The sequence below is a fragment of the Hemicordylus capensis genome, chromosome 3, assembly GCF_027244095.1.
Source record: "Hemicordylus capensis ecotype Gifberg chromosome 3, rHemCap1.1.pri, whole genome shotgun sequence".
Classification (NCBI taxonomy): Eukaryota; Metazoa; Chordata; class Lepidosauria; order Squamata; family Cordylidae; genus Hemicordylus; species Hemicordylus capensis.
In genome coordinates this window covers 294537684-294563771 of record NC_069659.1, presented here as the reverse complement: position 1 = coordinate 294563771, position 26088 = coordinate 294537684, and the positions used below count along the sequence as shown (strand labels likewise).

The 26088-nt window shown below is 47.0% G+C and overlaps 1 protein-coding gene across 2 annotated transcripts in view; it reads left to right on the top strand.

Annotated features, from left to right (window-relative positions):
• Window positions 1-25755, top strand: part of PFKL (phosphofructokinase, liver type) — a 65469-nt gene extending 39714 nt beyond the window's left edge. For both annotated transcript variants that reach the window (XM_053309691.1, XM_053309692.1), the window contains 8 exons: window positions 4175-4262; window positions 5031-5183; window positions 12151-12315; window positions 17157-17218; window positions 21786-21897; window positions 22635-22734; window positions 24063-24168; window positions 24686-25755. In XM_053309691.1, coding sequence (XP_053165666.1) covers window positions 4175-4262; window positions 5031-5183; window positions 12151-12315; window positions 17157-17218; window positions 21786-21897; window positions 22635-22734; window positions 24063-24168; window positions 24686-24833 — 934 coding nt within the window. In that variant the 3' untranslated portion in view covers window positions 24834-25755. The remainder of the gene's footprint in view (window positions 1-4174; window positions 4263-5030; window positions 5184-12150; window positions 12316-17156; window positions 17219-21785; window positions 21898-22634; window positions 22735-24062; window positions 24169-24685) is intronic.
• The last annotated feature ends 333 nt before the right edge of the window (window positions 25756-26088 follow it).

Genomic DNA, 26088 nt, shown 5'->3' with positions numbered 1-26088 from the left:
TTCACCCAGTGGCCCACCAGATGCCCCTGGGAAACCCACAGGCAAATGCTGATGGCATGCCCTTTCTCCTGCTGTTGCTCCCCTACAACTGGTATTTTTGTATACAGAGAATAATTATTAAAATAATTATAGAATGTCAGGAACACCAAGGTATTGAATCTGCCACGTTTTAGTCCTGACAGAGAGTGGGTTTAGAACCAAGAAGTACAGAAAGTTCTAACCCAGACCCATCAGCCAGGCCTATGCCAGGAAACATCACTTTATTTAACTCTCTCTCCCCCATCTAGTAATGCAGCAAGAGGGGCCTGCTGTCCTGTACTTTGCCTTATTATTTATCCCAGTGAGCGGTGAAATTTTCTGAGGATGAAATATGATGGCTGTGGTGACATTTGAGTCTGGGACCCAATGGACTCTGTGCACACACAACCTCACCTTTACACTGCAGTGGTCCATTAAATGTGTTCTGGAAACCTGGATTTGGCCCCAAGTTGTCCATCCCTACTGCATACCCTTGCCATAAACTGCAACTCAGTCTCACAGGCAATGCTGGCATCAAGCACACCATCTCCAGAAGAAGTTAATTTTCATTAATAGATGTTAAATGCAAAAGCCACCCCTGTCACAGGCAAGGATTTGGGCTGTTTTGCCAGAGGAAAAAATGCCTGTGGAACTCAGACCTCACTAGACTGGGCTTAGCAGGCTGAGCTTCTTTCTTGCAGCCCTTAACTTGAGCTGTGCTGTGGCCACTGTCATGCCAGATCATCTGCTCACATAAGAACATAAACAGCCCTGCTGGATCAGGCTCAAGGCCTATCTAGTCCAGCATCCTGTTTCACACAGTGGCCCACCAGATGCCTCTGGGGAGCCCACAGGCAAGAGGTGAGGGCATGCCCCCTCTCCTGCAACTGGCATTTAGAGGTATCTTGCCTCTTAGGCTGGAGGTGGTCTATAGCCACCAGAATAGTAGCCATTTATAATAAGAAATTACCCTGTTGCCTCATCTTATTGCAGTATTACAGTGGGACAAAACATCCCAATGTATTGCTGGATCCATTGCGCATTGCAAGTGCATGGGAGCCCCTGGTGGCGCAGTGGTAAAACTGCCGCCCTGTAACCAGAAGGTTACAAGTTCGATCCTGACCAAGGGCTCAAGGTTGAATCAGCCTTCCATCCTTCCGAGGTCGGTAAAATGAGTACCCAGAATGTTGGGGGGCAATATGCTAAATCATTGTAAACCGCTTAGAGAGCTTCCAGCTATAGAGCGGTATATAAATGTAAGTGCTATTGCTATGGCAGAAATCCTGTGACAGGTTTTATTTATTGATTTGTTTGTTGCATTATTATTATTATTACATTTATATCCCGCTCTTCTTCCAAAGAGCCCAGAGCGGTATACTACATACTTGAGTTTCTCTTTCACAACAACCCTGTGAAGTAGGTTAGGCTGAGAGAGAAGTGACTGGCCCAGACTTACCCAGCTAGTATCATGGGTGAATGTGGATTTGAACTCGGGTCTCCCCGGTCCTAGTCCAGCACTCTAACCACTACACCATGCTGGCTCACGTTGCCATTGCCATTCATAAACTCTCATAAACATTGCCATTCATAAACTCTCATGGCAATTTACAAATAAGGAATAAGACAATAAACAACACAACAAAATTAAGAACAATTAAAACAACTAAAACAGCTAAAATAATTAAAGCCATTAAATTCGAATCAACCAAGTGCCTGGTTGAACAGGTGTCTTTAGACTCTTCCTAAAGACCATCAACTTTGAACTTTGATCAACTTTGATTGAACTTTGGTGCTGGAGAAGACTTTTGAGGATACCATGGACAGCCAGGAAAACAAACAAATGAATCATAGAACAAATCAATCCAGAATTTTCACTCGAGGCCCAAATGACCAGGCTCAAACTATCATACTTCCTACACTTTATGCGAAAACCCAGCTCCCTTGAGAAGTCCATAATGCTGGGGAAAGTTGAAGGAAAGAGAAGAAGAGGGCAACCAGCAGCAAGGTGGATGGCCTCGATTACAATAGCAATGAATGCACTACTGAGAGACTTTAAAGGTGAAGTTGATCATCCTGGAGGGAATCTATCTATGTAGTTGCTAAGAGTCTACACCAACTTGACGGCACTTAGTCAGTCAGTCAGTCAAAGGCCATCAGAGACGTTAGATCTCTAATTCTTGCAGGAATTAGCTCAGAGGTAGATAGAGCTCAGATATAGCTGAAAAAGTTCAGAGGTAGATATAATGAAGGCCTATCCTCAAGTCACCACTATGGAAACCTCCCCAGATGACTTTAATAAGCAGTGGGGATCATGTAGAAGAAAGCATTCCCTTAGAGGATTTGCATGTTATATTTTTCCTCTGTTCTGTACAGGCCTTGTGTCATTCGTGTGATAGAACATTTCTCTTAAAGAAATATTGCAGACGAAGTCTGCCCTGCAACATGCACAGCTGTAGTACTCAACTGAACTTCATTTATGCAGAAGATAATGGCCCCCTGCTGCAGGCAGACCCCTCTTTGCTTAGGTCTGGAGCTGAGAACAGGCCACAATCCTTTATGATTAGCTAGCGGCTCTGTGCCATTGAATGCCTGTTTATGTGAACATTCAGGCCTCTTCCAAGGCCTAGAGACAATTGAAATGAAACTCTCCAGTTGTTCGCTTGGCTGAAGTGGGAGCAAGTCAGTTCAATAAGCACACTTCCTCTTTTCCTTCGTTGGTCACAAGGCCATCCATCTGTCAGGAAGCAATACAAAGAGCACAGTCTGCTCAAGTGGCTTGCCCTTAGCCTTATGTGGCAATCTGTCTCTGCTTCCTTGGCAAACATAGAATATAAGAACAGCCATGCTGGATCAGGCCCAAGGCCTATCTAGTCCAGCATCCTCTAGGGAGCCCACAGGCAAGAGGTGAGGGCATGCCCTCTTTCCTGCTGTTGCTCCCCTGCAACTAGTATTGAGAGGCATTGTGCCCCTGAGGCTGGAGGTAGCCCACAGCCACCAGACTAGTAGCCATTGATATACCTGTCCTCCATGAATTTGTCTAAGCCCCTTTTAAACCCGTCCAAGCTAGTGGCCACCACCACATCCCATGGCAAGGAATTCCATAGATTATGTGCTGTGCGAAAAAGTACTTCCTCTTGTCAGTCCTAAATTTCCTGACCTTCAATTTCATGGGACGACCCCTGGTTCTAGTGCTGTGAAAGAGGGAGAAAAAAATTCTCTGTTCTCCATGCATAATTTTATACACATGTTTTTTCAAAGACTGTCTCTGGTGCATCTCCTGCCTTTGTTTCATACTACTGGTTAGAAAGCTCTAACAGATCTTTAGCAAATGAATTCATAGAAAATGAATGTGGAAGATTTCAAACATTATTTCTCTACCTGCCTCGTGGACTTAGCAGACAGGATAAACTAAGTTAGTCATGACATAGCACCATTGAAATAAGTTAGACATGACTAACTTGTGTCCCATTAATTTCAATGGAACGTAGTCATCACTAGAAAGTTGCCTTATACCATGTCAGACCATTGGTCCATCTAGCTCAGAATCTACCTAGCGGACTAGCAGTGGTTTCTCCAGAGTTTCAGGCAGGAGTCTGCCAGCCCTACATGGAAATGCCAGGAATTGAACCTGGGCCCTCTCTCCTGGGAGATCTGGTCTTGGGGTAGCAAGCATGTATTGTCCCCTTTGCTTAGCAGGATCCACCCTGGTTTGAATGGGAGATTACATGTGAGCTCTGTGAGATATTCCCCTTAGGGGGTGGTGCTACTCTGGGAAGAGCACCTGCCTGCTTGCATGCAGAAGATTCCGAGTTCCCTTCCTGGCATCGTTAAGATAGTGCTGATAGAGACTGCTGCCTACAACCTTGGAGGAGCCACTGCCAGTCTGTGCAGAAAATACTGAGCTTAGATGGACCAGTGGTCTGACTCGGTATAAGGCAGATTCCTATGTTCCTATGACCTTCTCCATGTGAAGCAGAAGCTTTACCACTGAGTTATAGCCCCATTCCTTGAAACCTGGTCTGGATCCTACCTCCCCTTTTCCGTTCACTGTGCTAAGGCAATAAACAAGTTCTAGAAAACAAAGATATGAAAGGTAGAGGCAGGTACTATGTTATTATGTTTCTAATAGCCTGGGTTTTTTCCCCTTGTTTGCCAGAACTCTCCCAAAGACGTGCATGGAAAAGATTGTAGAAAGCATCCGGAAATTTAACATCCAGGCACTGATGGTCGTTGGAGGATTTGAGGTGTGGAGAAGCTTATGGGGGCCCTTCCAAGATTAAATGAAAAATGCATCTCTCACTTTTCTAAAAGGCTAGGCCAGGCTATTTCACACTGAGATTAGCACTTGAGTGTGACTAGAACAGATACAGTGGTGAGAAAATTCTTACATGTGGTCTTTGTTGCTCCTTATGTTCACAGCCTTTCTGCTGCACAGTGCTTTTTGCTGTCAACAATTGCAATCGCAGCTATTTAGTGAACTTACTGTATAGCAGAGCGTAGGTTCACTTATTAAATGACTAGGATTGCTATTATTGGCAGCAGAAGAATTTTGGCCCAATATCTGAACAGGGCAGGCTATATCTGCCTTGAATAACAAAACCCAAGTATTTGGGAGGCTGGATAGGACATTTCCAACAGCTTTCTCTGTCATTTCAGAGGTTTAATTAATACATAGTCACCTAGACTATATGTCAAATAATCCTCTGAACAGATAAGAGGGAGATGTTGGAAACATTCTATCCAGCCTCCCCAATACTTACACGTATCTTGAATAAAAAAGTTCATCTCACACAGCTCAGAGATTGGGCCAAAATTCTAGTTAAGACACTGAATGAGATCCAGACTAAATTACTTCTCAGTAGTCCCATTGAAATGAATGGGATAAGTTAGTCAGGACTAATGATACTTTCGTCTGGATGCCTGCAAAATGTACCTTTCCCCTATACTTTCTCCAGCCCAGTGTTTGGGCACAGCTGTGTGGCTTGTGTTCCTGACTCTCTTGTTTTTTGCAGGCATATGAGGGAGTACTACAGTTGGTGGAAGCACGTGGACAGTATGAAGAGCTTTGTATCATCATGTGTGTGGTACCAGCTACCATCAGTAACAATGTTCCTGGCACTGACTTCAGCCTGGGGTCAGATACAGCTGTCAATGCTGCCATGGAGGTGAGCTAGAGATATCCATAGCATTCAGGGAACAAGAGGATATTGGGAGATGAATTAAGTCATTGTTCTTGAAGCAGTATATTTCTTCTGTATATATTTGGAATTGTGGCAAGAAACTATTAACAGGCGCAGCACATTTTCAAGCACTTTCCCCAGCTGTACGGGCTAGACATAGTCTGACATGCTGTGCAATGGTATGTCAGCCTAGTAACATTGCATGTGTGCCAGTTGTGCCATGCACAAATTGTGAACATGATGTTACTCAACAGCTGGATCAGGCCCAAGGCCTATCTAGTCCAGCATCCTGTTTCACAAAGTGGCCCACCAGAAGCCTCCTGAGAAGCCCACAGTGTGCCCTCTCTCTTGCTGTTGCTCCCCTACAACTGATATTGAGAGGCATCTTGCCTCGGAGATTGGAGGTGGCCCATGGATTTGTCTAAGCCCCCTTTAAAGCCATCCAAGCTAGTGGCAGAGAATTCCATAGATTAATTATTCACTCTATGAAAAAGAACTTCCTTCTGTTGGTCCTAAATTTTCTGACCTTCAGTTTCATGGGATGACCCCTGGTTCTAGTGTTGTGGGAGAGGGAGAGAAATTTCTCTTTGTCTCTACTCTATGCGTAATTTTATACACCTCTATCATGTTCCCCCATAGTTGCCCCTTCTCTGCTGCTGGGTGAGGACATCTCATATGGGTTATCCTCCCAGCATGCTCCAGAGGGCAGGACAAAAACTAATTAGCAAAGCTTATAAAAGAGTTGGAGCATTTAATTATCTTAAGCATTTAATTTCCTTAGAGGAAAACCCCTCCCAGTTGTGTTTATCCTGCAAGAGCTCCAGAGCGGTCGACTTCACCTAGCTTAAGTTAACCCCTGCTAACTTGGCAAAGAGGCACCTTTTAATGTGGTGATTCTCTTTATTTAGCAGGGAGAGAGTAACTGGCTCTCTCCACCCCCAGCACAGTACCTCCAGTGACTGTTGCTGGTGTCTATCTTATGTTTCTTTTTAGATTGTGAGCCCTTTGGAGACAGGGATCCATCTTATTTATTTATTATTTCTCTGTGTAAACTGCTCTGAGCCATTTTGGAAGGGCGGTATAGAAATCAAATAAATAAATAAATAAATAAATAAATAATAGCTTCTAGCTCATCTCCTTTACTCATTTCTCTTCATACACTTCCTTCCAAGTTCGTCCCTCCTTATCTCTCCTCCTTAAAAAAATTTTTTTTTTCCAAACTTCCTTCCTACTTTCCTCCCAGGCCTTCCAACTGCCCTTTCGCAACAATTTTCGTCCCAGAGACAGAGACAACAGGCCACAACGATTGGCCTGGAACAGGCCCACATTCAACAACTGGTCCAACGCCCCAAGACAACAATCTGGCCAACAACCTAGACTCCATCAATCCTCCTGACTCGCCTGAAATGGGAGGCTGCTTATCTCAATACTTTCATTCCTGGGAGGCTTCCATTTCAGACAGATGGGTCCTAGACACAGTTCTTCATGATTACAAGATAGAGTTGACAGCCCGTCCCAATGACCGATACTTACCAACACCCGCTCCAACTCCCCCAACAAACACGCAGCACTATAACAGGAGATAGATCACCTTCTAGCCATATCAGCCATAGAACCAGTTCTGAAACACCAAGAGCATTGAGCATCTACTCAATCTTGTTTACCGTGCCCCAAAAAGACACATCCTTCAGGGCAGTCTTGGACTTAAAATACTTAAAACAAATGGGTGAAATTTGCAGGAGATTTTGCATTGAAACTCTGCAATCCAAAGCTAAGGCATTACACCACTCAGACTACCTGGCATCTCGTGACTTCACAGAATAGTATCTACATATCCCCATCCACCGGGACTCCCAACATCTCTTTTGTTTCACCTACGCCAGCCAACACTACCAATATGCAGTGCTCCCATTTGGTCTCTCATTGGCCCACAGGGTCTTTACCAAGGTCCTGGCACCCCTAATAGCACATCTCAGACTCCAATGCATCAGGATTTTCATCTTGGACAATCTCATTCAAGCACATTCTATACAATCTGCTATTGCAGATGTAAACCTTCGACATCCTCAAGTCTCACGGATTCTTGGTCAACTCAACCAAAAGCCTGCTCCAACCCACACAGTGGATATACCACCTGGGAGTAATCATAGACACCATTCAGGACAAGTTATTTCTCCTGGAAGAATGCAAATCAAAACTCACTGCTCTCATTTGACATATTCTGACTACCCAAAGGGTCCCGATCCTCACTCTAGCCCAACTCCTAGGGCTGATGGTCTCTGTCTTGGAAGCTGTCCCCTGGGCACGGATCCACCTAGGCCACCTAGAGTGGTTCCTCCTACCTCATCAGGTGCTAATTGTGCGAAGAAGACACAAGATGGTCTCCTTGCCTCATTCTGTCAGAGCCTCCCTATTCTGGTGGCTACACCCCGATCACCTGGCCTGGGGCAAGCTGTTCCTCAACCCTCCTCGGATAATAGTCACAACCGATGCCAGCCTAATGGGCTGGGGTGCACACTGCCAATCCCATTCAGTGCAGGGCACCTGGTCTCAGTTGGAATCCCACCACAGCATAAACTGGCTGGAACTGAGAGTGATTCGCCTCACCCTCATAGCTTTTCAACACACGGTTGCGCACAAGGATGTATTAATTTGCACCTACAACTCAACGACAAAGGCGCATGTAAATCACCAAGGTGGCACACGCTCCCAGTCACTTCATCAGGAGGCATCCCTGCTAATGGGCCGAGTCCCACCTCCCGTCCCTCCTAGCACACCACATCAGTGGCTTTATCAGTTTTCAAGCGGACTGGCTGAGAGGCCAGGAATTACACCCGGCAGAATGGAAACTAGTCCCACAGGTCTTCTCTCAACTTTCACTAACTTTCACTAATTCTGCTCAACCGAAGGTGGCCCTATTTGCATCTCGCCTCAATGCCCAGCTTCCGCTCTTCTTTTCTCGGTTCCCGTGTCAACAAGCGGAAGCAGTGGATGCCCTGTAGTCTCCGTGACCCAAGGAGCAACTCTACGCCTTCCCTCCAATTCCAGTCCTCGGCCATCTTCTCTGCCGTATCCAGCTACTGAATGCACAGGTCATCCTAGTAGCCCCATATTGGCCATGTCACCCATGGTTTGCGGAAATACTTCACCTCGCAGTGGACGGTCCTTGGTTCCTACCAACAACACACAACCTCCTTTCCCAAGGCCCCATATTCCACCAAGATTTTTATTTATTTATTTATTTATTATCAAATTTGTACACCACCCCAAACTTTCATCTCTGGGCGGTTTACAATAACAGGTTTACAAGATCCAGCTTGGTTCAAGCTTGCCGCCTGGTGACTGAGCGCAACATTCTGAGTAGAAAGGGGTATGACACTTGAGTCCTTGACACGATCCTTGCATCCAAGAAAACATCAATAAATAGAATTTCTCAAACGACATGGTGCGTTTTCTTATGCTGGTGCAGAAAACACAAACATGCCCCGAACATATGTGAAATGCCAGAACTCTTTCTATTACTGCAAGACAGGTTAGACAAAGGTCTCTGGGCCAGTACCATAAAATGACATGCCGCAGCGTTGGCGGGCGTCCTCACACCCTACAAACACAAGCCCACAAGCCTCTAACCTCTCACCCACACCTTGGACATTTTCTACAAGGGGCCACCCTCTCCCCCTGCCAGTCGTCCACAGATTTCCATCATGGGACCCCCATAAAGTCCTGAGTTCTATGTGCTCCACCATTTGAGCCCACTCTGCTCTGTTCCTCTTTGCATCCTACCTATAAAGCTGGCCTTCCTAGTGGCCATCACCTCTGCGAGACGAGTCTCCGAACTCAAATCGCTGTCTGTAAAGCCAAGGTTTTGTGTCTTCACACCTGACTCATTCACCCTGATTCCAGACCCATCCTATCTACCCAAGGTGCCATCAGTTTCCATCAATCACAAGACGTCGTGTTGCCCTCCTTCTGCCAGAGACCTTCCCATCCCAAAGAACAAGAATGGCACAAGAATGGACGTCCAGCGTTGCCTAAAAACCTATCTCTTCAGAACTTCATATTTCCGATCCACGGATGCGCTCTTTGTTTCCTTTCTACCATCCACTATGGGGCAAGAGGTATCCTCTGTCACCCTTGCACACTGGATCAAGGCATGCATCTCCCTCGCCTACGAGGTCCAAGCCCTGCATTTTTAAATTTTCAGTCCCTTTCCTAATGATCCGTAGCATGGAATTGGCCTTTTTAACAGCTGAACCTTCACTGTCAATTAGCTGTCTACCATGACCCCAAGATCCCAATCCTGGTCAGTCACTGACAGCTCAGACTCCATCAGTGTATATGTGAAATTTGGGTTGTGGGGTTTTTTTTGGCCTCAATATGCATCACTTTATACTTGATTACACTGAACCGCATTTGCCACTTTGTTGCCCACTCCCCCAGTTTGGAGAGATCCTTTTGGAGCTCCTCACAATCTGTTTTGTATTTCACTACCCTAAATAGTTTTTCATCTGCACATTTGGCCACTTTGCTGGTTACCCCAACTTCTAGATCATTTGTGAACAATTTAAAAAGCACTGATCCAAGTACAGATCCCTGGGGGACCCCACTTCTTACTTTGCTCCATTTAGATAACTGTCCATTGATTCCTACCCTCTGTTTCCTGTTCTTCAACCAGTTACCAATCCACACTTGAACCTGTCCCTTTATCCCATGACTGCTAAATTTACTCAAGAGCCTTTGTTGGGGAACTTTGTCAAAAGCTTTTTGGAAGTCCAAGTATTCTATGTCAACTGGATTGCCTTTATCCACATGCCTGTTGGATAGACTCTAAAAGGTTGCTGAGGCAAGACTTGCCCCTGTAGAAGCAATGCTGGTTCTCCTTCAGCAAGGCCTGTTCTTCTATATGTTTAACTAGTTTATCCTTAAGTATGCTTTCCATCAATTTACCCAGCACAGAAGTTAAGCTAAGAATTTAAGCTAAACAGCTTGTAGTTTCCTGGGCTCACCCTGGATCCCTTCTTGAAAATCGGTGTTACATTTGCTACTTTCCAGTCCTCTGGTACAGAGCCTCATTGTAGGGACAAATTACATATTTTTCCTAGGAGGTCAGCAATTTCACATTTGAGTTCTTTCAGAGCTCTTGGATGGATGCCATCGAGCCCTGGCGATTTATTAATTTTATTTTTTCAAGACAGTTTAAAACATCTTCTCTCATCACCCCAAATTTGCCCAGTTCTTCAGCCTCCAAGCCTGAGAAGTTCAGTTCCAGAGTGGGTATATGGTTAGTATCCTCTGCCATGAAGACAGATGCAAAGAACTCATTCAGCTTCTCTGCAAATCTCCTTATCCTCCTTAATAATCCCTTTCACATACTCTCTCATCATCTAAGGGTCCAACCACCTCCCTGGCAGGTTTTCTGCTTCTGATCTATTTAAAGAAGTTTTTGTTAAGATTAATCCCACTGGAAACCATGGACTTACTCTTGATTGATTAAATGCTGTCAAGTAGGTGTCGATTCTTAGTGGCCACATAGCTAGATTTACTTACTCTTATGTAATTTGCACAATTTGCATGCATGCAACCTTACTGAGCTGATGTACTGTTGCACAGTATGCTAGCCAGTGCTGCTGAGGAAGCCAAGTTCTGTGCCAGGCTGCCCAGCTCAAGATATAGGATGTTCATGGGATATTCAGGCATTCACAGTCTTTGGCATTTCATCTCCTAGTTTTTGGAGAACCAGCCGGGAGTTGAAATGTGTCATGGGACCTGACTCCTTACAGCTTGCTTTTAGCATAATAGTAACTATATTAAATAAAGTAAAACTCTGTGTATCATGTGACTGGGACAAAAGTGAATAGGCAAGTACTCTTAAACCAGTGATCGGAAAACTAGGTATTTTTCTTCCCTCAAAGCCCAGTGGTTACTCAGTGAAGCTAATTTAAATAAGTTGAAGTCAGACAAAAGCAAATCCTTCTTCATGCGGCAAGTGATCAGCATGTCTGCTTATCACATTTCTATCCAGCTATCCACTCATTTTGTCTTCACAATAATCCTATAATGGAAGTTGGGGAGAAAGGGGGTGACTGACCCAAGGTCACTCTATTAACTTCATACCCAAGTAGGGAAGAGAACCAGCGTGGTCTAGTGATTAGAGTGCTGGACTAGTGGGAGACCCGAGTTCAAATCCCCATTCAGCCATGATACTAGCTGGGTGACTCTGGGCCAGTCACTTCTCTCTCAGCCTAACCTACTTCACAGGGTTGTTGTGAGGAGAAACGCAAGTTTGTAGTACACCGCTCTGGGCTCCTTGGAGGAAGAGCGGGATATAAATGTAGTAGTAGTAGTAGTAGTAATATAATTTGAACTCCTGATTGTGCTCCCAGCACTCTATGCTGGCTCTCCTTTACAATCATAACTTGTGATGATAGCAGGTCACTAGCTCCTACAGCATTTAAAGGAGACCTCTTTCTGAAGGATAGGTCTATCAGCAACAGTTATCCACAGTGGCTGAATGGAGTCTCCTGTGTTCATAGTTAATATTGCTCTGAATACTGCATTCTGGGACCTAACAGTGGGGCATGGCTATCATCCTCATGCCCTGCTTGTGAGCTTCTGGGGACATCTGGCTGCCAGGCATGTTTTCCATTTATGCTGAATCTGGTGAGCTTTCAGAATTTTCATAGACTATGTCCCTAGAAAAGAAAGCTTGACAGGGACTCCTGAATGGTCCGTCCCTACCCCACCCCAAACCATTCAATATGGGGCAAATACAAGCCACATCAATCCCAGTTTCTTTTGGGACTGGAGCTTGCTCTGCTGTGATCCCTAGCAAAGATTGATTTCCATAAGCAAAGGCCTTCCATGACCCAGCAGTGTGAAGTTGCAGTCCTTGCAGGGCCTGGGCAGCTGAACATTTTTTGTTTCCTTCCTCTTTCCTCCCCTGCTACTCTAGAGCTGTGACCGTATCAAACAATCTGCTTCTGGCACTAAGCGGCGTGTGTTCATTGTGGAAACTATGGGAGGCTACTGCGGCTACTTGTCGACGGTGACTGGCATTGCAGTAGGAGCTGATGCTGCCTATGTCTACGAAGAGCCTTTCACCATTCATGACTTAAAGGTGTGTTGATGATGAAACTCTACATGTATGTGATATGTTCATGGATGTGCTGCTAGTAGAAAGAGGGTGGCCAAGAAAGATGGGTTCTCTGCATTCCTTGACCATACACAGAGCAGGATACTGCATAGTAATAGGTGGGATGGGGCGAAAGCCTGGAAAAGAGGATATATCTTGCTGAGGAAATCTAACCTGCTGAGAGGATCTTACTGATTGTAAATAGATACTGATTAAGAATTTGATCTCACAATTGCCGTGTGTGTGTGTATGTGTTGTTTTGCAGCCTTGTAAGTGGCTTTAAGCAATGTTTGGAAAAGCAGGTTATAAATTACATACATAGTTACATAAAATATTAACATCTTGCCTTCCAAATCCTGTTCCTCTGTTGGAAGGCTGAAGTGCTATCAGTGAATCTTGCACCCATTTGGATATTGGAAGGGCAAATGAGATTAACTGGCTGAGAGACAGGAAACAGTAACTTCCATCATGGAAACTCTGATATGACCTTATAGGGCAGATTAAGAAGGAGGCAGAAAAAATCCCACGTCCTTGTCACCTTTCCCTGCAAATCATGGCTCTAAAGCCCAAGATAATGGATTTCTGAGTTGGAAATGAGTGAGAGAAAGGAATTCCCCATAAACATCTTCTAGTAAATGAAATGTATTCATACATAGATGTAACCTAGAGTAGCATGGGAGTAGCCCCCTCTTCTTCTGCATGGTCTGTCTCTGTGAATCACACTTCAGATTTTGCACATGCACAAAGCTACGGAACCAGCATGTTTAGAGAGGATGCACTGTATGGGTTCAAAAGACAATGTTTGTGTTGGGGAGAAGAAGACATTCGACTTGGACTTTTTCTCGCAAGCTAATTGGGGAAGTAAGCTAGAGTGAAAGTGTGACAAGGTACTCTGATACCAGTCAGCCTTCTGTTAATGAAATTCACCACACAAACAAATTGCCTTATTAAACAAAGACACTCCTCCTGAAAAGTGCATTTTATATGGAAATCATCCACATACATACTTCCAGAAGCTAAAGTGCATAGAGGAGGCACCCTCAGACAGTACACTCCTAGTTGCAGACTGCCACTCCTCACTGCAAATTGTAGCCACTGCTGCCTATACTGACACCAGTGTACCTGTACTTGATGATGATGATGATGATGATGATGATGATATTCTGAAAAAGCTTCCTTGAATTCCTTGTCCTGTCCTCCCAACCCCTCCAAACTGGCTATGGGAAGTAGACTGCCTGTTTTTACATACAGGAGGACACAACATTCAAAATGAAAGCACAGCAGATGAAAAGAGTGGGTGGGGGGAGCAGATAAATATGTCTTATTCTCCCCAACAAAGGAAGCAATGTTAAAATAGAGTATATACAATTGAAACATATTTTATTTATTTCATTTAATTTCTGTACCACCCCAACATTGGTCTCTAGGCTGTTTACAACCACTAAAACATCATCATCATATTTTATTACAGTCACTGACCAGAGATGATAATTAAAGCAGTAATTACAGTAAATTAAAACAGTTAAAAACACAACAATTAACGACAGCTAATGGGACACCTGAATTAAAAAGCATGTTTTAAAGGCCCTCTTTAAAGCTGACAAAGAAGTCGAGCCTTGCATCTCAGCAGGGAGTTTGGAATAAACTCAGGGGCAGAGATCAGGGGCAGCTACAAAGAAGGCCCAACCTTGAGTCACTGACAATCAAAACAATGGTAGCTGTAGGCAGACCTCCCCAGCTAACAATAATTGGTGGGGTTTGTACTGAAGATGGTGCTTTCTTAAATACCTCAGGTCTAAGCCATTTAGGGCTTTATAGATAATTATCAGCACCTTGTATTTCACCTGGAAACATATTGGCATCCAGTGTAATGCTTTTGAACCTGGAGTAATATGGTCACTCTGAGTTGTTCAAGAGACCAACCTGGCTGTCAGGTTTTGCTCATTACAGTAGTCAAGCAAATGGTGCACCTCATATCCCAATAGTAGTTACACTGGTGAAACCTAGTTATTCCTATGATTGCTTGTGAATTCACAAGACAATGAGCATGACAAGAACAGCACAGACAGCATTGGGGACTGACCAGGCCAAGCACTATGCCCACCTGGCTGACTCCTGAAGCTGTTACCTTCACCCAACAGCCAATGGGAGCATCTCAAAGATCCCTATATCATCATATGACTTCTCAGATACACTCCCATTGGCCAATGGGGAGCGTAAGAAGGGAGAGCTGCCACACAAATCTTTTGGTTAAGAGACCTGCATGCCCAGCTCCCCCTTCTCCAGCCCTCCGCAGTCTCCATCGGCCAGTAGGGTAGAATTGATGCAGTGATGGCTCTTCTTTCTCCTACCATCCAAAGGTGAGAAGGGGAGGAGCTGCCACTATCAACAACTCCTTTCCCAATTCTCGAGAGGGGAGGGCTCTAGAGAACAAGTTATCACTTGGTGGTGAACCCTTCTCTCAATGTGACTAATTCCATTTCTGAATTTTTCAGTCCTTGTTTTGAATGTATTTATTTTATTTAGCAAATGTATTGACCGCCTGACTTCCTTAGACTCAAGGCAGTTTACATAAATTAAAACAACAATGAAGACAAGAGAAGAAGGGGAGGAAAGTGGGGGGGGAGCGAAAGAAAAAGACCCCCCCACACACACACATACACATACACACATGTTAAAAACTAAAAGCCTGGCAAAATAGATAGGTTTTCAGGAGCTTCTTAAAGGATAGAAGAGAGGGGGCATTATGAATCTCAGGAGGCAGAGTGTTCTATAAGGAGGGGGCTGCAACAAAGAAGGCCCTACCATGAGCCCGGGCCCCATGTACTTCCCCTGGGCCTGGAACTCTGGGAAGACTCACCTGAGATGACCTCATGGGGCGGGTCGAAGTTGGATGGGAGAGGCGGTCCTGAAGGTACACAGGCACCAAACCCTGAATGGTCTTATAGGTGATAACCAGCACCTTGAATTGGACCCGGAAGCAAGCTGGCAGCCAATGCAGTGACCTCAGCAAAGGTGAAACATAAGCAACCAGGCTGTGGCATTTTGGGCCAGCTGACGCTTCCGAGTCATCTTCAAAGGCAACCCCAGGTAGAGCGGATTGCAGTAGTCCAACCAAGAGGTGATGAGGGCATGAGTTACGGTTGCCAGGGCGTGCTGATCAAGGTAAGGTCACAGTTGGTGCAACAGACAAAACTGGGCAAAGGCTCCCCTGGCCATGGCTTCCACCTGCTGTTCCAGCAAAAGCCGTGAGTGCAGGATAACCCCCAAATTGCGAGCCTGATTTTTCAAGGGGAGTGTGACCCCACCAAGAAAAACACTCAAAACTGGAACCTGGCCAGATCGAGAACTGAACAAGAGCAACTCTGTCTTGGAGAGATTAAGCCTGAGCTATTTTGGCCCATCCAAACCCTTCCAGCCTCTAGACACTGAGGCAATCTAGGGGGTTTGTGGGGAGAGCAGGCTTAGCTGGCTCTCCCCACAGATGATCACCGGAGCACCCCTGGCCGGATTGGCCACCTACACGACTGCCAGCTCTGTCACGGAACCGGCAGGGGCTGTGGGGATCGGGGGCCACGTGGTCCCCAGAAGTTCCAGGATGCCCTGCGCGAGTGCATGGGGCATCCTGCAGCCTCCCAGCCAGGGGTCTCCTCATGTGTTGCTGCGGTGTGGAGCCACGCCACAGCAACACATGACCAAAAACCCAGGTTTGCAGAGCGCTTGCTCCACTAACCTGGGCTAAGGGGAGGGGGAATTGGCGAGGTTTGCTGATGGGAGCCATGCGGCTGCCATTGCAGCATATGACCATCAAAAAGCGGGCTAGGCTCCCTTAGCCCGCTTTTTGGTGGTTGTGAGAATCGCCTCACTGGGTCAACACATTGGCGGCATCCCCGGATCGGCCCAGAGTGGTATACAGATGATACCTCACCCTAAACCAACAGATGACCTCACCCAGCGGCTTCATATAGATGTTAAAAAGCACGGGAGCAAATACTGAGCCCTGCGGCACTCTGCAAGAGAGAGGCCATGGGCTACAGCACTCACCACCAATGCAAACTGTTTGAAACCATCCACTATGGTAGGAACGGAACCACCACAAAACTGTGCCCCTGATTCCCAACCCCCGCAGACTATCCAGAAGGATACATGGTTGCTGGTATCAAAAGCCGCTGAGAGATCTAATAGAACCAAGAGAGGCACACTCCCCCTCATTGAGGCTCCAATAGAGGTCATCCACCAGAGCAACCAATCCCATTCCCATGCTGTATGGAACTTCTACTTTTGCCATATGTGCCTGGGAATGAAGATACAAGGTAAACCCATTGGCTTATCAGGCCTGCTCAATTTTGCCCCCCCCCCCCCGAGATGTTTTTGGACTACAACTCCAATAATCCCCAGCCATAGTGGCCAATCACCAAGGATTATGGGAGTTGTAGGCCAACATCTGCAGGAGGGCCGAAGTTGAGCAGGCTTGGCTTAGATAGAAGTTTGTTCCATTGATACCAGTGCAACTGATCTTCATATAAATATGTTGAGGACTGAGAACTGTAGCTTTTAGATTCCAGGAACCAGGGTTTGAACTGTGACCTCTGTTTCTTGCTAGAATTTTCTGCTTCCCTCCTGGCTAAGTTCTGCCTGTCAGTTGTTTGTTATACGATTGGTTCTAGTGATACTGTACGTGAGCAAAGCGTGTATATTTTTATCTAATCTCATTCTCACTGTCGCTCCAAAGTGACATTTCCTTCACCTTTTGTCTGCAGAGCTTAGTTTTTTCTTCAGTTAGCAGTAGTTGGTCCAATAAAATCTGTCACTTTGTGTCTTTCCAGGCAAATGTTGAGCATTTGACTGACAAAATGAAAACAGACATTCAGAGAGGCCTAGTACTACGGTAGGTCATGGGGAAAGGCTCTGACATGGCCATTGTACTGGAGAATATAAATAATCTATATACTTATTTCTTGTAGACGGGCCATGCGCGGTGACGTGGTAGGAAGGAGGCGATTGGCTGAGTTTGCAAGCAGAAGCACCTGATTGGGCAGTGGGGATTCCATATCCAGATAGGGAGAAGGAGCCTGTGAGAGCAGAAGCACCATGGTGATTGGGCAGTGGGGATTCCCTATGCAGATAAGGAGGAGGGGCCTGTGATGGTTAAGGTCAGTTGGAATGCAGTTGTTACTGGTCGGAAGATGTTCATGATATAAAAGGATAGCAGGCAGGGGTCTGCAAAAAGGCAGGTCCTGAGGGAGGAAAGAGCCCCTTCAAGAGAAGGAGGATGCTGTTGTGTAAATGAACAAAATCTGTTAACTCAGGGAGGGAGGAATAAAAAACATAAAGGGAGGGGGAAGAAAGAGTGGAGAAGAGCGAGTGGAGGAGAGAGAAAGAGAAAAAGAAGGGAGGGGGAAGAGAGACAGAAGGAAGGGCAAGGGACGGGCCTGAGCCTGTCAGCAGCCTGAGGGGAATGAGTGGCCATGGTGGCACTAGCAGCAAGGAAGGGCCCAGTCAACCACTACTGCTGTTTGGGGCTACCGAGGCCATTGTCGCAGGCAGGCAGGCAGGCAAGGAATGGACCCAGGCCTGTCAGCAGCCTGAGGGGAACGAGCGGCCATGGTGGTGGCAGCAGTGAGGAATGGCCCGGTCAACCACTGCTGTTGCTCCTGAAGGGAGGAGCAGGAGCGGGGCTCAGGTGAGGAGGTCTCTGGGGATAGGGGGCTGCAGCTTGGCCAATAGGCAGCAGCAATGCTGCAGCTACAGCCAAGAAGGGTGAGGGGGATGGAAGCAACAGGATGGAGGAGGAGCAGGAGTGTGGCTCAAGTGAGGGTGGGGAGATCTCTGACGTGAGGGGAGCAATCAAGTACTAACGCGCAGATGCTCTAGAGCTTGCAAGAGTTCCTCCTTGAAGCGGACAGAAATAATGGCAGCTGTCAGGATGCAGAGGTGGAGGGCCGGCAGGTGGAGCTCCTCCGGCCAGAAGAGGTGGGTGGACGGTGGGCGAAGTCCCACCGGTCAGGAAGAGGAGGCAGTGGCGGGGAGAAATGATGGCAGTGGTGAGGAGGTGGGCAGACGGCGGGCGAAGCCCTACCAGCCAGGAGGAGAAGGTGGAAGGCGAGCAAGCTGCGGGGGGGGGAGCAAGTGAGCGAGCTGCGCGGGGGAGCGAGCAAGCTGCGGGGGGAGCAAGCGAGCGAGCTGTGGGGGGAAGCAAGCGAGCGAGCTGCGGGGGATGTCACAAGCTCAGTACACAACTGCACAGATGCTCTGTGGGGGTCAGCTAGTCCTTAGGTAATTCAAGGATGTAAAGGTGATAAGCTCCAGAACTTCTGAATGCACTGTCTTCTATATATTTAATTCTCTAAGGCATACCCATGGTTAATCCTGTGCCTGGCAGCTCTCACAAGAGTTCGCAAGCAGAAGCACCTAATTGAGCAGTGGAGATTCCATATGCAGATAGGGAGAAGGAGCCTGTGAGAGCAGAAGCACCATGGTGATTGGGCAGTGGGGATTCCATATGCAGATAGGGAGGAGGAGCCTGTGGCACCATGGTGATTGGGCAGTGGGGATTCCATATGCAGATTAGGAGGAGGAGCCTGTGATGGTTAAGGTCAGTTGGAATGCAGCTGTTACTGGTCAGAAGATGTTCTTGATTGTAGAGGAGATTAACAAGACCTGTTAACTCAGGGAGGGATGGAGAGAGAACATGAAGGGAGCGGGGGAATAGTGGGGAAGAGCAAGTGGAGGAGAGAGAAAGAGAAAAAGAAGGGAGGGCAAGAGAGACAAGGGTGAGGGACGGGCCCTAGCCTGTCAGCAGCCCGAGGGGAATGAGTGGCCATGGCAGCACCGGCAGCAAGAAGGGGTCCAGTCAACTACTTCTGCTGTTTGGGGCTACCAAGGCCATTGGCGGAGGCAGGCAGGCAGGCAAGGGATGGGCCCGGGCCTGTCAGCGGCCTGAGGGGAACAAGCAGCCATGGTGGTGGCAGCAGCAAAAAAGGGCTCCTGTGGGGAGGAGCAGGAGCGGAATGGGGCTCGGGTGAGGGGGTCTCTGGGGAAGGAGGCTGCAGTTTCGCCAATAGGCACCAGCTATGCTGTAGCCATGACCAAGAGAGGTGAGGAGGATGGAGTAAAGGGATGGAGGAGTGATCAAGATGGGTGAGGGGGATGGAAACAGTGGGATGGAGGAGGAGGAGCAGGAGTGCAGCTCAGGTGAGGGTGGAGAGATCTGCGGGGTTGGGCAGTGGCGGGGGGGCTGTGGTGGGGGTGAGGGGAGCAATAAAGTGCTAGCACACAGATGCTCTGCTCAGGTTAAGCTAGTTTTAAATAAATGTGCTGATCTTGTGGCAGGTGCTGTTTAAGGAGCCTAAGATGTCTCTAACAGGTGGTAAGATCAGAAGGAAATCTTGGACGCGTTCTAAAAAAACAGGTTCATCCAAAAACGTTCCATCCAGCATTGGAGAAATAAGGGAGCAAACATTGCACTCAGCAGAGTTAGGAAGGCCAGTTTTCTGTGCAAGACCGTTGGAGAGGCATGGGCTTGATAGTGTAGGATGCCATCACCCACTGGGTCACAGGGCAGGCTGTGTGTGTGCCTCTGCTGACCCCATTCTTGGAGTGCTGCCAAGACTTGCCTCTCTATAGAGTGGCTGAATAGTGATTCAGCACATATGAAGGAACTGCAGCCTAGAAGCCTCTGAAACACTGAAAAGCGATGGAGCGCTTAAAAATGTGATGAGGTTGGGTTTGGCTCCCTGCCGGGGCAAGGCCCTAATAAACTCTAAAACAGTCCTGCAGGAAATGGGAGGAGGAGATACCGCAGCAGCAAGACTCACATTGTGCAGGCCAGGGCTGTACAACTTCATCCCTATATCTGTTGTTGGACTACATATCCTATCATCCCTGAATATTGGCCACTGTGGCTGGAGATGATGGTGGTTGTAGTCCAACAGCAGTTGGAGGGCCAAAGTTGTGCAGCCCCATTGTAAGCCATGGTTCTGCCAGTGCTCAGTGGCTGGTTTAGTTGCAATGTGTTTTTCTACAACGTAGGTTTTTTGCCCACTGCTCCTCAGACCTAGTTCCCCATGTGGGGTTGGCAGGACAAAAGGTTGGCAACATGTCTGCATGCATCTGGGATTATTAATGACTTGTCCAAATGCGCTTATCTTGTAATCTGTGCAAACAGCATGTTAATTTTACTTTATTTAAAATATATATTCTTCCTGACTTTGGAACTAAAATCAAGGCAGTACAGTATACAGAATTTACAATGTAATCATGCATTCAATACTAAACATTTTATCAACAATTATATAATAAAAGTGCAGCATTATCATGAAATAAAACCACCCCTTCTTTCCTTATTTCATTTGATTCAACTTTGGCCTAGAAAATGATTATCTCCTAACCAGTTTTTCCTCTAAGGCATGCGTGTGCATGCACGCTCACACTTTTTTGATGTCTGCTCAGTTAATTTTAGATCCTGCTCAGGTTTAATTGGGAAGGTCCCACTCTGAATGCATGTGCACACAGACTGCCTTGATACTGCCACCCAGAACAAAACTCATTCTCTACACAGATGAAAAAAGGTTAGAGAGAACACTGTTCCTTACTTGAAACCTCTTCACCTGAAACTTCATGTTTGTGTTTCAGGATGTTTGAAGACTTTGCAAAGCTAATTAATCCATTTTAGCTAAGTTTGCTCTTGCTCCTCAAACATAAGGATTAGAGAAGGAGGTTTACATAGAAGGAGTTTATTATAAATCTGAGTTACAGTAGCAGTACAACAATGTAAAATATCAGCGTGACAAGAAATGTTGTATTCAGAGGATTGGAAGATGGTGCATTTGTCTTAGTTTTCTGCTTGCTCGTGAGAAATTTTAAGATGAAAATGTAGAAATTTAGATGGAAGTGAGCTTGCTTTATAAGCACTTCATCTGTTACAGTTTGTAGGTATGGCTGTGCCCCTGAAACTATGCTCCTTCAAATCACTTTTCATATCAAGCCCTTTGATGTCTTATGCTTTGTCTACATATATGGTCTATATATACTAGAAGCCCTGTAGGTCAACTAATGAAAGAAGAAGCAATTTATTTGCCTTCAGAAGGTTAGAGTGACCAACTCGTGTGTGTTTCTATTGGGTGTTGATACTTTCCATGGTTGTATTGTTACTTTAACTCAGGTTTTATAACAAACTCCTTCCATGTAAACTTCCTTCTGTAGTCCTTATGTTTGAGGAAAGAGAGCAAACTGAAGCAGGGGCCCTCCTTATGAGCAAAGAGAGCAAGAGAGTCCATCTGGATAGAGCCACTCTCTGAAATACACTGGGCCAGCCATTGAGGGCTGCAAAGTCCAACATAGGCACCTTGAGTTGGGTCCTGAAGCTAATCAGCAGCCAGGACATTGTGTGCAGCAAATGCAGTCTTGCTTGCTTAGTGTGTCAAAGTGCCTTCTTGCCTGTTCTTTCCCCTCAGCAACGAGAAGTGCCATGAACACTATACCACTGAATTCCTCTACCATCTGTACTCCTCAGAGGGGAAAGGGATATTCGACTGCAGGATCAATGTCCTGGGCCACCTACAACAGGTAAGTGAGGCTAGATGGTGGGTGTCCAAGAGGCAGTGTCAGCCTTTTGAGGGGGGTATAGGCGTCTTCTAGTTAGAAGATTTGTCCTGGGGGAAGGGAATCATGGCAACCTGTTACCTGTGAAGAGAGGTCTTGTTTGAGATACTTTTAACCTGGACATCTTTGTGGTAATCGGGAGCGGCAGATGGGGGCAAAGGAGACATAGCTGCCTTTCCTTCTCAGAGTTCCCTTTGCTCCTCTCTCTCCCATCCTGCTCCACCCTAGTGTTAATGAGAGCTGTGCTGCCTGCAGACTGGTCATTCATCAGGTAGAGCTGCATGGGGTGGTTCATCATTGATCAGCCTATGCAGCTCTACCTCTTGAATGGCAGCATGCAGGCAGAAAAGCCCTCATTAATGCTAGAGAGGGGTGGGAATGGTGGAGAGCGAGGCAAATAGAGCTCCAAGGAGAGGCAGCTGTGTCTACTTTGCCCCCTGGCCCCCCCTTCATTAGGATGAGCCACTCCTGGTGGCAGTCAATACCTTCTTGCACTTGGGACTGTGAAAGCCCCCCCCCCTTTTTTTTTTTGCACCCAACATCTCCCATTTGCCAAAGACTGGTGCATGTGGAATGGCTGCTTTATAAAAGAATGATGTCCCTGGCCATATGTATAGAGCTCAGCTTGACCTCTCTTGGGAGCTGGAGTGGCATGGCTTACCCTTTTGGCTTTGCTTTCCATTTCCTCTGTCTGACTCTAGGGAGGTGCTCCAACCCCCTTTGACCGCAACTATGGCACCAAGCTGGGTGTGAAAGCCGTACTGTGGATGTCAGAGAAGCTGAAGGAAGCTTACCGGAAGGGTATGTTGGGAGAACCATCTCTGGGACTGAAAATGCTTGCTGCAACATTCTGGGGTAGGGAACATAAGAACAGCCCTGCTGGATCAGGCGCAAAGCCCATCTAGTCCAGCATTCTGTTCCATACAGTGGCCCACCAGATACTGCTGGAAGCCTTCAGGCAGGAGTTGAGGGCATGTTCTCTCTCCTGTTGTTACTCCCCTGCAACTAGTACTCAGAGGCATCCTGCCTTTGAGGCTGGAGGTGACCTATAGCCCTCCAACTAGCAGCCATTGATAGACCTCTCCTCCATGAAGTTATCCAAACCCCAAAATGCTCGAGAACTTCAGCAAAATGGGCTGAAGCTCCTACGCACCAGGTTGTAAGCCCTTGACTATCAGCCAGCCGGGCAGCCAGCCAGCTAGTTTCACTATTATTGCACCATGCACCCTTGCTAGTCAGCTCTGAACAGAAGGATTGAGGAAGGCTGGTAGGATAGCTACTTGCAGGGGAAGCACGACTGCACATGGCCTGGTGCCACTGCTCTGAGACTGATGCTGATGTGCCTCTGAGTTTTTCTTCTTCTTCTACTGCCATGAGGAACAGCCCACCCCACTCCCGACAGCTTACCCTCCTGCTGTCCCAGCTGAGGAGAAGAGGAGCACAGTCAAGTTCTGTTTCTGTTTGTAGCAAATACTGGCCTGGCTGTTGTGTTGCATCCAGGCAGGATTCCAACACTCTCGCCAAAGCCTGGATATGGCAGCTGATGTCTTGTGCACTCCCAGTTTCCTCTGCCCACACCAGTCCTCCTTGCTATAGCAACAGTGCCCCATCAGAGTCTTCTCCCATCACCACTCATGTGATAATCAGCTAACCTCTGCACAAGGGACAGATGCCTTTGGGGCAAAGCTCTAGTAGCTCCCTTAAAGCATCCTTTGTGAAAGGAAGACATTGACCCCTGCCCTCGAAATGAACAGGGCAAACCATTAATAATATTCAGCAGAGTAAAGCCATGACAGCATAGGGTTGTGTCCCAAGGAACCATGATAATTTTGAGGCACCTCACCTACATCCACGAGGATTACCCCTTGGCATGCCATGTGTGCTGATGCTGTAAAGCAAATGTGTGCCTCTGCTGGACTGCTTCACTGTTTGCCCATGCATGCTGTAATTTCCCCTCAGCCCTGCTATTTGCCATGGTTGTAGAAGCCTTTGTGGCTGCTGGCTTTCAGCCACAACCACTGTGTGACTTCCTGGGTGGCCACATCCAGGCACCCTCATATAACGCAGGGCTATTGGTTTGATACAGGAACTGCCCATCACTGTAGGTAATAGCCCTTTTGTTTCCGCAGGCCGTGTATTTGCCAATTCTGCAGACTCTGCCTGTGTGATTGGTCTGAGGAGGAAGACTGTGTCCTTTAGCCCTGTGACTGAGCTCAAGAAAGTCACTGATTTTGAGTAAGTAGTACTCCTTTCACCATCTGGCAACATATTCTGCCAAAGGATGACAGACTTCATGAAAAGGGCAACTAGGAAGACTGGCAATGGGGTGTTATCAAGATTCTCTCAGATGCAGCTCCATTTTGTCTTTGCTTTCTGAGGGTAACATCCAAATGTCCTGATCACCTGTGCTGACCTTCCTTTCTGTTTGATGTTGCACCAATGTTCGTGTGTCTTGGAAATTTTGTAACAGCTTACCACATGGAGTCTGAGGGTGAGCTGGGAGGCTCCTTGCCTGATTGATGCCAGCCTCTCTCGTGACTAATGCTTAGCTCCTAAAAAGAGATGTGCTTCAACTTATGCTTCCTGGAAGTTCTGCTCTGGGACCCCAAATGGGTGGAGGCTGGCTCTGACGGAGAAGTACACTCATGCTCCCAAAGCAACACACTCTGTTAATTTCATCACCTCTTCCATGGGCTGAGCCTTGGCTCAGATTCAACCCTGGCATTGAGACAACTCTTTCCTTCTCCTGCAGGCACAGGCTACCCAAGGAGCAATGGTGGCTGAACCTGCGCCTTATGCTGAAGATGTTGGCCCACTACCAGATCAGTCTGACTGAATATGTGACTGGGAAGATGGAGCATGTCACCCGACGCACACTTAGCATTGAGAAGGGATTCTAACCACCACCTTCCCTTCTCTGTTCCCCATCCTCCGTAGTTCCCTCTCTTCCTGGCCTTCTCATGCCTTTTGAGTGCAGTGCTGGTGCCACTGTGAGCCTGCAGGAGTGTGACTGAGGACTGTCTGGCTGACATGTCAAATCACTCTGCGGCCAGGGCAAGGACTCGTTCTCCCTGCCTACAGAGAGGGGGTGCCCCCTATCTGCAGCTCCCTCTCTCTTCCCCCAGACAGCAAAGGGTGAATGCAAGGATAGGAGAGTACACAGTCCCTTACTGGGCAGGGTCCATTCCTATTTCATATGCTGTCATTTTATTCTAACACTATTTAAAGATGTGTGCACTGATTGTCATCTGGACAAAATAATGTTTTTAGAGTTGCTCTCTGGCCAAGTAGCATGGAGAATGCAAGATCCCAGAAAGGGGTCTGCTTCAGTTGGGAGCCACAGAGAAAGTTGGGTCCCCAAAAGTCTCCTCAATGTAGGTAGGGAGTGCAGTAAGACAAGAGAGGCCCAATTTAGGACTCCCAGATTTCTGTTGCCATCATTTTTGTCACCCAGGAACGATCCTGTTTTGTCAGAAATAAAAATAGTGGTAAGCAGCAGGAGAGTTCTTCTCCCTACTCTACACTCCTTCACTGAGGTTCCACATCCAACCAGTAGCAAGCAGTATGTCTGAATGCCAGGCTGGGAATGCCAGTGTCTCATGGTTTTGCATGGAGAAGCCTCTTCTCCGTGCCATCGGGCGGGTGTGTCTGATTCATTGTCCCTGGCAAGAGCTGTGATGGTGGTGCCAGCTCTGCAGCCATGCTGTGTCTGTGCTCTTCCTGATGCACCTCTGTGAACTCAATGTCCTGTATTGCCTGTATTTGTCCACGGCACGGCTTGTGTCCTCTAGAGATTAAAAAAGAATCATCCACTGAACCAAACTTGTGTGTCTCCAGCTTTATTGCAGTCCTGCTACTGTTTGGGGCCACCTTCCGACCTCACAGGATAGGATGAGATAACAGGAGTGATTCTGTCTTGGGCTGAAATTTCAGCCACGTGTATCCTAAGTTTTCCATAGCATGAGATCCTTCTTGGACTCATGTGATGCTAAAAGGATAAAAAGTGGAACAGTTCGCAGTGACGCATCTTCTGCCTCGGGCTTGTTCTCTGGGTGGGGGGGAAGTGTCATTCTCTTAACTTTCCCCCTACTCCATGGCATGCCATGCTTGCTTTCCACTACAGCCAGAGTACTGTCTGTTTCACTGAGAATGTAT